The sequence below is a fragment of the Electrona antarctica genome (genome assembly GCF_951216825.1).
Source record: "Electrona antarctica genome assembly, chromosome: 7".
Lineage (NCBI taxonomy): Eukaryota > Metazoa > Chordata > Actinopteri > Myctophiformes > Myctophidae > Electrona > Electrona antarctica.
The window spans coordinates 15,476,144-15,488,737 of NC_136812.1; the positions used below are offsets into that span (position 1 = coordinate 15,476,144).

The window sequence follows — 12,594 nt, forward strand, 5'->3', positions numbered from 1 at the left end:
GTGCATGTCATTGTGAAATTCATAATAAAAGATAGCAGATCTACGGTGCGAGCTCGCAACGCATCACAGGGTTGTAGATTGACTATTTTTTGCGATTGTGGAATCTTGTTTAGGGTTAAGCACTTAAGTGGTTAACATCACTAAGACAGAACAAGGGTTTCAAGATCACCTAGCGTATTATGTTGGCAGGGCATCCCGTGTATCTGTTTTGTGTCTTGAAGCAAAGCGGTAATTAGAGCGAGGGATCAATAAGAGTAGAAGAGAGTATGAATAAGAGTTGTTTTTGTTTGTTTCAGAGTGGATATCTCAGATACTCTTATGTACGTGTTGTTTGTTTCAGAGTGGACATCTCAGATACACTTATGTACGTGTTGTTTGTTTCAGAGTGGACATCTCAGATACACTTATGTACGTGTTGTTTGTTTCAGAGTGGACATCTCAGATACACTTATGTACGTCTACGAGATGCTTGGGGCGGAGCTGCTCAGCAACCTTTATGACAAACTGGGAAGATTGCTGACCAATACAGAGCAGCCCTCATCGTGGCAGGTTAGAGACGCACACATTTTGCACACACAGTCAACTCGATTAAGAGAGAATGATGATGATTAATAGCAACCAGTTGAATGTATTCTCTCTGCATCCTGCTACAGCATTTGACCATGTTCTCCCTTTACAGCACACAGAAGCTCTGCTGTACGGATTCCAGTCCATAGCGGAGACGATAGATGTGAATTACTCTGACGTGATCCCTGGCCTGATAGGGCTCATTCCCAGAATCACCATCAACAATGTCCAGCTGGCTGACACTGTCATGTTCACTATAGGTCAGTGGTGGAAAACGTACTCAAATGTTTTTTCTTTGTTAAAAGTATTAATACTGCAATGTAGAAATATGTCTACACTATGTAAAAGTCTGGAATTCAAGGTTTACTTGAATAAATGACCTTTTTTTCTTTTCTTTTTTGGTATTCAGACAGCCAGCAATGGGTAGAACGCTCCCAAAAACATTTAGTCTCTGTGACACATCTAGGGGCCGCAATCTGCATTCAAAGATTTTCCTAGAAGCTTTGTCATTGGTCGATTTGCCTGTCTGCTTCCTGTTTGGTTAGTCATTACGACCGGGTTTTTTTCCGACCAAGGACAAAGCTTCTAGGAACATCTTTGAATGCAGATTGTGGCCCCTAGATGTGTCACAGAGACTAATTATTTTGGGGGAGCGTTTTACTCATTGCTGGCTGTCTGAATACCAAAAAATAAATAAAAAACAACGTCATTAAAATTTGGACATTATTGCTTATAGCAGCTTTAAAGTAGTTAAAGTACTGAAAGTTGTACTCATTATGCAGAAGGTCCCTGTTACAGGTACAGTTTTCAAATGTAGAAAGTGTATACAAATCAGATCTACAAGCCCACAATGCGTCGCATCGCATCAGTATGCCAATGAATTCCTCCCCACACACATTTCTGTGTAGTCACTGCTGTTGTATCCTACTGACTCACCTGCCAGTGAGGAGCCCAAACACTCCCTGCCACCCCAGCCTGTAGGATTGTGCAATCACCAATATCCTGCATTTACATTTTGTTTCCACCAAAATGTTGTCCATATCGAGACTGTTAACATGAAAACTGACAAAATATAATCTTGTGTTCCATTTTATGAGCTAAAACAGATTAATATTGTTGACATTGACAAAGGTATTGTAATCTTGACTCTAGAACCTTTCCACCCAAAAGTTAATTATCTCTTCAGGGCAGCCTACTGGTCATTTCTGACCAGTAGGCCTCTCGGCCTGCGGTACCTTGGCCATTTAACTTTTAGACCAAAAATCTTGGGACAGCCTGTTGATCATTCCCACCAACATTCATGACATTTGCCCATCCATTACTCAACTTATTTTGTTCACAAACGGGCACAAGCAGGAGCTATTAACATGCCCTGCCATGCATTTCTGCGGGCAGGCTTGTTATTCTTTATAGCAAGAAGCACTGAAAAGACAATCTGCATTAATTAACCCATCAAAACCAGGATAGCATTGTTACAACCCAATGTGTCTAGCGGTAATTAAGTAACATTTAATGGATCGACAGGAAACCAGCTTCAAAATGCGAATATTTATTTACAAAAAATGAAGTAAATAATGAAATGGAACGTTTTATAGGATATATAGATCAAACTCAAAAGAAAAGGATACCTAGCAAACAGACACAAATTAACACTACAACTGAAAGAAAACATATTCCTTTCCGAAGGGAATAAACTAAGGAATAACGTTTGGCTTTGCACAAAAGTCCACAGTCAGTGTGGCAGCTGGGAGAGAGAGGATTCCGGCCTGTCTCCCCACCGCCTTCCGGCAGGAACAGACTGACTGATATAGTATAGGTGAGTAGGGAGAGCCATGATCAGGAGCACTCCCACTCTAGACCGACAGCCAGGTCAGGGCCGATCACTCCCTGACGGGCCAGCTTCTCTAGGTGTCAATCATCAATCAGTCCACCTGCGGAGGATTAGTGAGAGCACACAGGCAGCCACTCCCCCCACCCTGGTACTGTGTAGCCGATAACAATGTGAGAACTCTGGTAGATATAAATATGCCCATACATATTCATAATATCTCACAATAATAATACTCATAATAATGATATGATCCCCGATCATCACACCCCCCAACCCAGAGGAAGGTTATGGTACATTCAGAACTTTCCTAACACCATCTCATTTAATATGCTCAGAACCGCACTGTCATTTTGGATTTTAGCTATATATAGTAACACAAGTTCACAAAACTGTTAGGATTTTGAATGCATTTGTAGCATTGGCCTCAGGTCTTAATAAAATCCTTGTGTATTGTCTGAATAATATCTTTCCACATATTGTATGACTTTTCATGGGGGAAAGTGACAGGGTTGCAGAATGATACTAGTCTGATGACACAGACATGTCTATTATAATGAAGTGTAATATTTGTGTTTTAGCATCATGTCCATGGAGCCAACGGTGAAGAAACTAAACACCAAATACTGGCGCTAGTCCTATATACTTAACAGCAAAAAAACCCTAAGGGCTTGTCTGTGTAATGTCAACCATGAAAAGATTATCAGCCATTTCACAGCTCATTCTCATAATTTACGATACTAGATACTCATTCCATCGGCCAGTTAATTTCCGACATTTCAGACCTTTTCTTCTTGGTCTTGGTCTGCTTTATACTGCGTGACGTCTCCTCATATATGTGAACTGTTGTAACCCCCGCTAGGCGCTCTAGCAGAGTGGCTGGCAGATCACCCGGTGATGCTGAGCAGTGTGCTGCCTCTGGTGCTCCAGGCCTTAGGGAACCCAGACCTCTCCGTTTCCTCGGTCTCCACACTCAAGAAAATCTGCAGGGAGTGTAAATACGACCTGCCGCCCTATGCAAACAACATAGTAGCTGTCTCTCAGGTGCGTGTGCGTGTGTGTGTTGGGATGTTTGCTGCCGGTCAGCCTAAAAAAAATAACAAAAAACTAAAACTATTGTTTTTCGTCTTTTTTTGTCTAAACATCAAAGCTAAATGGTAATGTGATCAAGGCAGTTGCTGTATTTTTAAGCCCTAGATCTGAATCCTGTTATTTCTGTGGCTAAATCAAGTTTATTATTCCAGGTTCTTAAAAATGTACTCACGCATCGCTTGTCTCTCCCTCTCTCCAGGAGGTGCTCATAAAACAGATCCACAAGGTCGGTGTTCCCTCTCTCTATCTCTCTGTGTTGGCATTGATTCAGCCCAGTTTGTCATTTAATATTACAAAGAAACATTGATTCTGTAGTCTAGGTAAAGGATGCTTATTATTGGTATATATATTAAGTTAATTTTATATATTATTAAAATGTGTAAAAAAAATATATATAACATAGTGTAATATCAAAATATTATATGTATTATATAATAGTATTATATATATATATATATATATATATATATATATATATATATATATATTGTGGCTGAAATGTACGTAAAGACTGCTGCTTAGAAATTTGCATTCACCGTCAGGACTGTATGAGTGAGTGGAAAACTCAGAACTCAGTTGAGAACCGCCAGTGAAGAAAGATTTCACGTCAGTGGAATTTTCAACTTTTTGCTGTCTTATTGTCCCCGCAGACCAGCCAATGTATGTGGCTGATGCAGGCTCTTGGGTTCCTGCTCTCTGCTCTCCCGGTTGAAGAGATCCTGAGAAACCTCCACTCGCTCATCACACCCTACATACAGCAACTGGAGAAGCTAGCCGATGAGACAGTGAGTACACACTCACACACACCTACGCTGTCACACATACTGTATATGCACACAGAGTAGGTGCACTTGAACTGTAGCCATGGGAGCAGGCCTTAGAGAGACGCACGCGCGCGCACACACACACACACACACACACACACACACACACACACACACACACACACACGCACACACAGAGTGGTAGCTATACTGTACCTGGACTGGGGCCATCAGAGCAGGCTTTGTCTGTGTGGAGTCACCGCAGTGGAAGATTTCTCTGTGGGACCAGATTGTAATTGACCCTGTACGATGGTCTGGTGATTCACTGGGCAGTAGCACAACATGTAGGTCTTTATGTCGCACATATTATCAATAATGCCGGACGGTGCCCTCACATGAACACACGCACACGCATGCGCGCGCATGCATATTGCATGCATAATACATGCATGCATATGACACAAGCAGGTGTGGGAATATACCCATTAGAAGAAAAGTGCACTAATGCTATTAAAATGTCAGGTCTAATGAAGCCTGTGTGAGCTTGTAACAATCAGCCTTTTGGATTAGAAAGGAAAATCATTAACTAAAGGAAAAAGACGGGATCGGCAGGTTTTTAGCTTAGTGAAACTCACATATTTAATAACTGACAAATCAATCAGGAAATACAAAACACTTGCTTCTATCCCTAACTCTCTCCCTGTACCAAAATAATAAACAAACAACCCAACAAAGTCCAAACTTCCGTTCCCCCCCAAATCACATCATCAGTTGTAAACAACAAACAAAACAAGTTCGTCACGTGAGGCAGGCGCTTTAAAGCAAGAATGTGCGTGACCGTCCTCCTCTCAGCACGCTCCCACAGTATAGTTCCTCAGATCCACATGAAGCGAAAGTTAGGGGTACCCCAAACTATAATCCACCGGCAATCCAACAGAACACAGATTTATCTCACCCGCGATGCTCCTCGTTGACCGGCAGTCCACTGATGGATCCAGCGCCGATGACGCAGTCTCCCCAGCGTCCCAACACGGCCACTTACTCCGTGCTTGGCTGAGCTCAACAGTTTGTAAGTTTAGGCTGCAGGTTACCAGTAGTTAGTTAATGTAACTTTGACACTAACCACAGACCCTGGCGCCTTTGAGATCTCCTCCTTCCACACCCGTTCACACTAGTACACAGGTCTCCCCTCTCTTCCCGCACCATACCCTCTATTTGTCAAGTAGCGTGTGGCAGCAATCACTCATGCTAATCAGACCCATTACCTCCCACATGAATTGGAAGGGCACATATCATCGGGTTTCACATGTATTCATATCACACGTATACAATCGCACACATTGGAAAAGCAGATAATAATAATATAATGTGCATTTGTCACAAGCTGGCTTCTATAAATACGGAGTTGACTTTATCTGAAAATACAGAGGCTGACATTATATCTGTGTGAAACAAAAGAGGGACTCACTTCCCTTATCCATTGTTCTGACATCAGCAAAGACCTCTACTGCGGTGAATAGAAATGTCAGTTTAGATCAAGCTTTTTATCTCTCCGTCTCTTCCTTTCTTTTTCACCTGTGTCTCTTTCAATATATCGCTCCCTTTCTCCCTCTCTTTAGTATACTCCTATCTTCTTTTTCTGCCATGACTTTCCTCCCTGTCTCATTGTTTTTCTGTCTGGATTCTTGATCTATGGCCATTACATCAGACTATGAAATCAGGTACTGTGACTGGAGGCTGACAAATGGTGGCACCTAGCGGGGACACTTGCTACAGTAGGTCACCTTCCATCAGGGACGGGCAGCCACAATGGTAGTGGTGGGGCTTCTTAAGAACAGAGTTGAGACGTGCATATACTATGAGCATGTACCAAATGTCATATGATGCCACATCATGCCAGTATATAGAAAGTTTCTATATACTGGCATGATGTGGCATGCGGAAGAGATGTGCTTTGGTAGTAAATCAGGAACACTGCTCCTAAGATCGGTACTCCCGTGGACAGGTACAGTACATTTGTGCTCCTGGATCTATTCTACGATGGGACTTCATTGTCCTTGACCCAAGCCAAGGGCTGCGTAACACCCGTGGACACGCGGAAAAATAGAGCACGCGCAAAAAAAGATTCACGTGCGGAGCGTACGCACAACCTGCGCACCGCAGCCATGTTCCATTGATTATAGTGGCAGCATACCGCTGCAAAGCCAATTCCGTCCCCAGTCGCACTGTCACCTCATTGAAGTGAGATGTGAGACCCTGGAACTCAGCCAGGGAATTGGCTCTGACCGCATAGCAGCGACATCCTGCATGTGCGAGCGTTGTGAGAGAGAGATGCTGTGTGTATATGATAGTGTAAGGCAGACATGACTTCTCTTTTCAAGGTTGCCATGGAGACCGAGCACTGATTAACTGATTACCCTGCTAATGAAGCCTTAATTACTGTTGTTACCCAGGGGAGGATTCAATATACGTACGTGTGTGTGTGTGTGTGTGTGTGTGTGTGTGTGTGTGTGTGTGTGTGTGTGTGTGTGTGTGTGTGTGTGTGTGTGTGTGTGTGTGTGTGTGTGTGTGTGTGTGTGTGTGTGTGTGTGTGTGTGTGTGTGTGTGTGTGTGTGTGTGTGTGTGTGAAACTTGTGCATGTATGCCTGTGTTCTGTATGTGTAATTATACAACAGGTCGTTTCGAGGAAGCAATCTGATTGGTTGAAACTGCTATCCGTGCTTAAACGAGAATGATGGAACGCCTAATCAAAACATAAAAATCAGCTGTTCTGTTCACCCAGAGAATTATGATTAATCATTAAAGAATTATGATTTCTTTAGCGAATATCTTATTTTTTGTGTTTACACTTGTGAGTGTGTGTATGTTAGAAAGACAGAATGAGTATATAAAGGAGGCATTGGAGAATTAAATATGCTCTGCAACTCTGCATTTGATACAGCACCTTTTCCAAAGTATGTTTCACATTTACCGATTCACACTGTTGGCAGTCATTCTTGTAACTAAGGATTAGTTAGTGCACTGGTTCTCAAACGTGGGGGCAGGGACCCCCAGGGGTCCTTGAGGGCGTGCCAAGCTTAGAGTACATATTAATAGAGATGGCACCCGATTTCTCCTCCCATCCACTTGCATTAAGTTGCTCTAAAGCGCAGATGCATTCTGGGATGGATTGGACCCAAACACATGAATGCGCTGCCGTTGACTATCATTGCACGCGTTCACATGCGTTCACGTATGAAACAGCGCTCACGTGTCATCATGAACGTGCGCAATGATAGTCAACGGACCAGCGCGTTCATGTGTTTGGGTCCAAACTGCAATACCAAATTCGGCCACTATGTCCATTTCGCCTCAGGGTTTTCTCCGGGTGCCGTCTCTATTCATATTTACTCTAAGGTTCCAAGGGGCCTTCACCAAAACGTCTAATCACTTCAACCTTATGTTATAACTAGTTAGGCTATTCGAAAATAGCCTACAAGCAATTTGTAGGCTAAGTTAACACCGCCTTGCGACACGTGAGCTTGTGTAGATCCACTGTTTTTTAAACATCTTGCAAAATTGCATTACATTTGGAATAACTTTCACTTAACGGCACAACATATTTTCAGAGATTTACATGCATATTAATTTGGGGGTCCTTGACAGGAAAATGTTTGAGAACCACTGAGTTAGGGGAATTTCTTATTCATGGACACTTTTGACATGATGCCAGGAGGTGTGGCTGTCCTTCTGAGAACTCTGCCGTCTCATATCTCTTTTTTAACATCATACCTTACTTCTGCCACTTCTTGGATTACTTCTGTTATATCCACTAAAAATAAAAAAGGGGGCCTAAGTTGTTCATTCTTCTTATGTCTAATGAATTATGGTACCCCTTTTCATTACACAATTGTAGGTTTAGTATTATCCTACAGCAGGCTAAACTCATGTTTGGTATCATTGTATCATTTTTATCACCAGATTACAAGCACATGACACACACTAATGTGGCGAATGCAGGGGTAGCAAATCATGGTTTCAATTCAAGCCATCACTAAATATCCATTCCATCTTGTGTGTTCATTTCCTTCTCCTCTCGTCTCCCTTCAGCCTAATCCGTCCAATAAGCTAGCAATCATCCACATCCTGGGCCTGCTGTCCAATCTGTTCACAACGCTTGACATCAGCAAGCAGGAGGACGAATCTGGGGAGGGCTCCGCACCGCCTGTTAAAACAACACCGCCCCCACCCGGACCAAACCCGGTCAGTCAGACAAACCAGCACCTTGATCACCCTTAACAATCACAATCATCGTCATCATTAGAATTACGAGGCACCAGTGTTATTGCCAACAACGTGTTTCCTTAATGTGTGTGTGTGTGTGTGTGTGTGTGTGTGTGTGTGTGTGTGTGTGTGTGTGTGTGCGCGTGTGCGTGTGCGTGTGCGTGTGCGTGCGTGCGTGCGTGCGTGCGTGCACATTCCCTTGTCAGGTGGTGGTGGTGTTGCAGCAGGTGTTCGCTCTCATACAGACCGTGCTCAGCAAATGGCTCAATGACTCACAGGTGGTAGAGGTAAGTTTTACACGCACAAACACACCTCACTCATTCTCTCTTTCATTCATTCAAGGCCTGTCTGTGCTCCAGTCAGTGTGTTTCTAATGGAATATTATGACCTTTCACTACTACTATAGTACTGCATATGTCTGCTTGTCCCTCAAGGCGGTGTGTGCCATCTTTGAGAAGTCTGTGAAGACTCTGCTACACGACTTTGCTCCCATGCTGACTCAGCTGAGTGAGATGCTGGGACAGATGTACAGCACTATACCACAGGCCTCGTCTCTGGACCTCACACGACAGGTACACACACACACACACACACACACACACACACACACACACACCACACACAACGCAAAAAACATGTAGACTATAGGGTTAGGACTACAAGCTGTGACAATGTTTTGATTGACAGTCTTGACGTTTCAGATGGTGCATATCTTTGCCAGCGAGACAGCTCACTTCCCACCCATCAAGGCTCTGTTTGAGCTGGTTACCTCGATTACACTCTCCATCTTCCAGCAAGGTATGGGATCCAGCAGGGGAGAGGGCTGTGAACAGTGTGGGAAAGGTTTCGGGCTACTTGTAGATATGTGACAACTTCAGTTTCCTTTTTTGGTGGTGGTGGTGTATTTATTTTTTGTTTATATTATATTGCCAGATGTTTCTCTCTCTCTCTCTTGGGAGGAAGTTATGTCAAATGTAGCAGCGGGGTGTGGGGAGGAGAAAACACGAGCAAGTTCCTCCTGCTGTCAGGTACGGCAAGGGGCGGCTTTAGCCCCCTCTGGTGGAGGCTTAGCCCCCCCTAAGCCCCCCCCTCAAAACAAGCCCAATTGACTGACTTCTATGTAAACCAAGATTCATTAGCCCCCCCTCTAAATAGCCAGCCCCCCCCCCCCCCCCCCATAGCACCCCCAGTCACAATGTTCTGGAGCTGTCGCTGCCTGCGTTCCCCTAGGACTTCTCACTGTGCGTGTCTGCTGCGGTCCACATGAGATTGACGTTCTGTTTCTACAAAACAAAACCAGGGGATATTTAAATAGCTCATAGCCGGGGTTACGTTTGACATTGACAAGCGGACAAGCTGCATTTGTTAACACAGTCAGCCCTTCAATGTTTGCAGGTATTACATTACTCATTTTTCTGAGTGAGATGGAAGTGCAGGCTGGTCTTTATGACATTGATTTGCTGAAGTGAGTAAAATGCAAATTGCTTCCATTTTCCATTACTTCTGCACAGTTCAGTGATTAGAGAGATTATTAACATAACAAACACAATGTGTATTTCCATTGATGTTTGACTGATGGCATTATACAAGATGAAGATATCTCTATCAAAAACACTTTGATTTTACAGTGCGTCGCAGACACATTTCTTACAATGTTTACAAGGGCCAATCAGAAGACGTTCCATGGCTTTAGCCCATTTTGGGCGGGAACCCCTTTTTGGTGTTAGCATTATGTTATGCTTTAGCTATTGAAAAATAGCAGATCTACAAGTTCATAGCGCGCCACCGAGTGGCGCGCTATGAACTTGTAGGTCTGCTATTTTTGAAAAATCGTGAAAATGCGGCACAAATATTTGAATATATATTCTTTCAGAAGACTTTTTTTTTTTTTTTCGACGTCAGGCCTAAATGGGTGAAGTGCCCCCCAGGCCAGTGATATTACATTCAGCATGAACAAAGTGTAATCCTACCTATATGCTCTAGAGCAGTGGTTCCCAAACGTTTTGGCTCAAGACCCCAGAAAATAAATTAGACGTTTGCCCGGGGCCCAAAATAGTGAAAATATAATATCTAAAAGCTCACAATGCGTCGCGAGCTTGTACATCGGCTATTTTCACCACTACTTAAACATTTGTTTTCTAATTTATGGAATTTCTTAGATTTTTCTTTTATTTCTTCATGAAATTACTGACAATCATTGAATTGTTTTTTAATTCACGAAACATTTCAAAAAATATTATAATTATTATAATGATTTTGAAAAATTATAATAATTAAAAACATAAAGGGACCCATAAAAATGTGTCCACGACCCACAGATGGGTCCTAGTTTTGGGGAACCAGTGTTCTAGAGAACTCTAGGCCTGCTCCTCTCCCCTTTTTGTCGTCTCCCTCATCTACTCCCCCTCCTTTAAATGGTTTAAAATTTAAGTAGTACAGTATCGCTGTAACCAGTAGCTTTTTTTCAGTTGCCACAGTCCAGACGGTGCTGTGTTGGGACCAGAGTCGGCCACTCCGTTGCAATCCTCTGAATAAGCCCTGTGTTTTTAATGCTTTCCTGGTGTGTATGGGTTAAAGGGGAACAATGGAACTTTCTTAATAGACAAACATGCTTTGTGTACAAAAGTGTGGTTAATTGAGCACTGCATGTGCTTGAACCCCAATAAATGTTGAAGTAATGTTTATGGACGGATTTCCGTTCAGGCCCCTTGGCCTGTGGTGCTGCCCCACCCCTTGATTGATTTAACAGGATAGATTCACTGTATCTCAGGTAAACGGACTCCCAGGCAATCATGCATCCATCATTGGCTTCGCTACAGTACGTCTCTTAGAAATCCTAAACGTTGTCAATGTGTACTTGCTGGAATGCCCAGAGATGGTTGCATAGGCTGGCTGTTCCTAAATTTGTGTTCTATGTCATCCCTTGTGCGGCGCTGCGTATGCTGGGTAATACAGAATGTGACACACAACTAACTCTGTTGGACCTGACTTTGCTCCGTAGCACACTTTTGTTTAAAAAAGGAAATGCTATCCAAAAGTTTCATTGTTCACCTTTTTAAAATGGAGCCGTGTGTGGAAGAAGGGACAATGTGCAGGGATCCCATGTGGCTTTTGGGAACAAATAAAGCTGGGCAGATACTGCAAGTTTGTTCATTGTTATTCTGAATGCACTGCTCATCTTCTAATGTGGCTTCTTCATTGCAAAGGAAAAGTGCCAGTGGTTTCCACAGGAGGAATCTTTGGTTTAAAGCTGCTATAAGCAATAATATGCCAACATTGTAATGGTATTTTTATTTATTTGTTGGTATTCAGACAGCCAGCAATGGGTAAAACGCTCCCACATAAAGATTAGTCTCTGTGACACATCTAGGGGCCACAATCTGATCATTCAAAGATTTTCCTAGAAGCTTTGTCATTGGTCGATTTGCCTGTCTATTTAGTCATTTCGACCGGGTTTTTTCAAAGCTTCTAGGAACATCTTTGAATGCAGATTGTGGCCCCTAGATGTGTCACAGAGACTACATTCTTTTTGGGAGTGTTTAACTCATTGCTTGCTGTCTGAATACCAAAAAAAAACAAAAGAACAAAGTCATTAAAATGTCGACATATTATTGCTTATAGCAACTTTAAATGTTGTTTACTGTAAGTGTGCATTCCTCATCATCTGTTTGATGTTTAATCTGTCTTGTAGTCTGTGTCCAGTAAGGGAGGGTTGTGTGTACAAGGTTGGTCTTCCTCACACTGGGACAGAGAGAAGGGGGTTTGATTAAGTGGTTCAGAACTGACCCTTCACTGTAACCATATTTCCCTTGAGGCACTTGATTTTACATCTGAGATAGGAACTGTGTGTATGGAGGGGGTGTGGGGGGGATATGTGATTCTGGGGGTAATGGGAATTATTTGGGTATTAATACCCCTATCTTTCTACCAAACTGTCGCAGTAACAGAGGTGCCTCCTGGGTTCCCACTCCAAACCCACTTTTATTTTTTATTTTTTTTAGGTTTTTATTTTTCTCCTCTCGTTAATTATTTTTATTTTAATCAAAATGACCCATGTCTTCGTCCTCTGCCTGTTTTCTG

The 12,594-nt window shown here is 42.8% G+C and overlaps 1 protein-coding gene across 2 annotated transcripts in view; it reads left to right on the forward strand.

The window, feature by feature from the left end:
• Window positions 1-12,594, forward strand: part of LOC306926493 (importin-13-like) — a 56,620-nt gene that overhangs the window by 36,638 nt on the left and 7,388 nt on the right. For both annotated transcript variants that reach the window (XR_013790395.1, XM_079505804.1), the window contains exons 9-17: window positions 429-549; window positions 680-827; window positions 3,258-3,439; window positions 3,687-3,713; window positions 4,138-4,272; window positions 8,341-8,493; window positions 8,721-8,801; window positions 8,949-9,086; window positions 9,216-9,312. Coding sequence is in view for 1 of the 2 variants with exons in the window: in XM_079505804.1 (XP_079361930.1) it covers window positions 429-549; window positions 680-827; window positions 3,258-3,439; window positions 3,687-3,713; window positions 4,138-4,272; window positions 8,341-8,493; window positions 8,721-8,801; window positions 8,949-9,086; window positions 9,216-9,312 (1,082 nt within the window). In the remaining variant the exon portion in view is untranslated. The remainder of the gene's footprint in view (window positions 1-428; window positions 550-679; window positions 828-3,257; window positions 3,440-3,686; window positions 3,714-4,137; window positions 4,273-8,340; window positions 8,494-8,720; window positions 8,802-8,948; window positions 9,087-9,215; window positions 9,313-12,594) is intronic.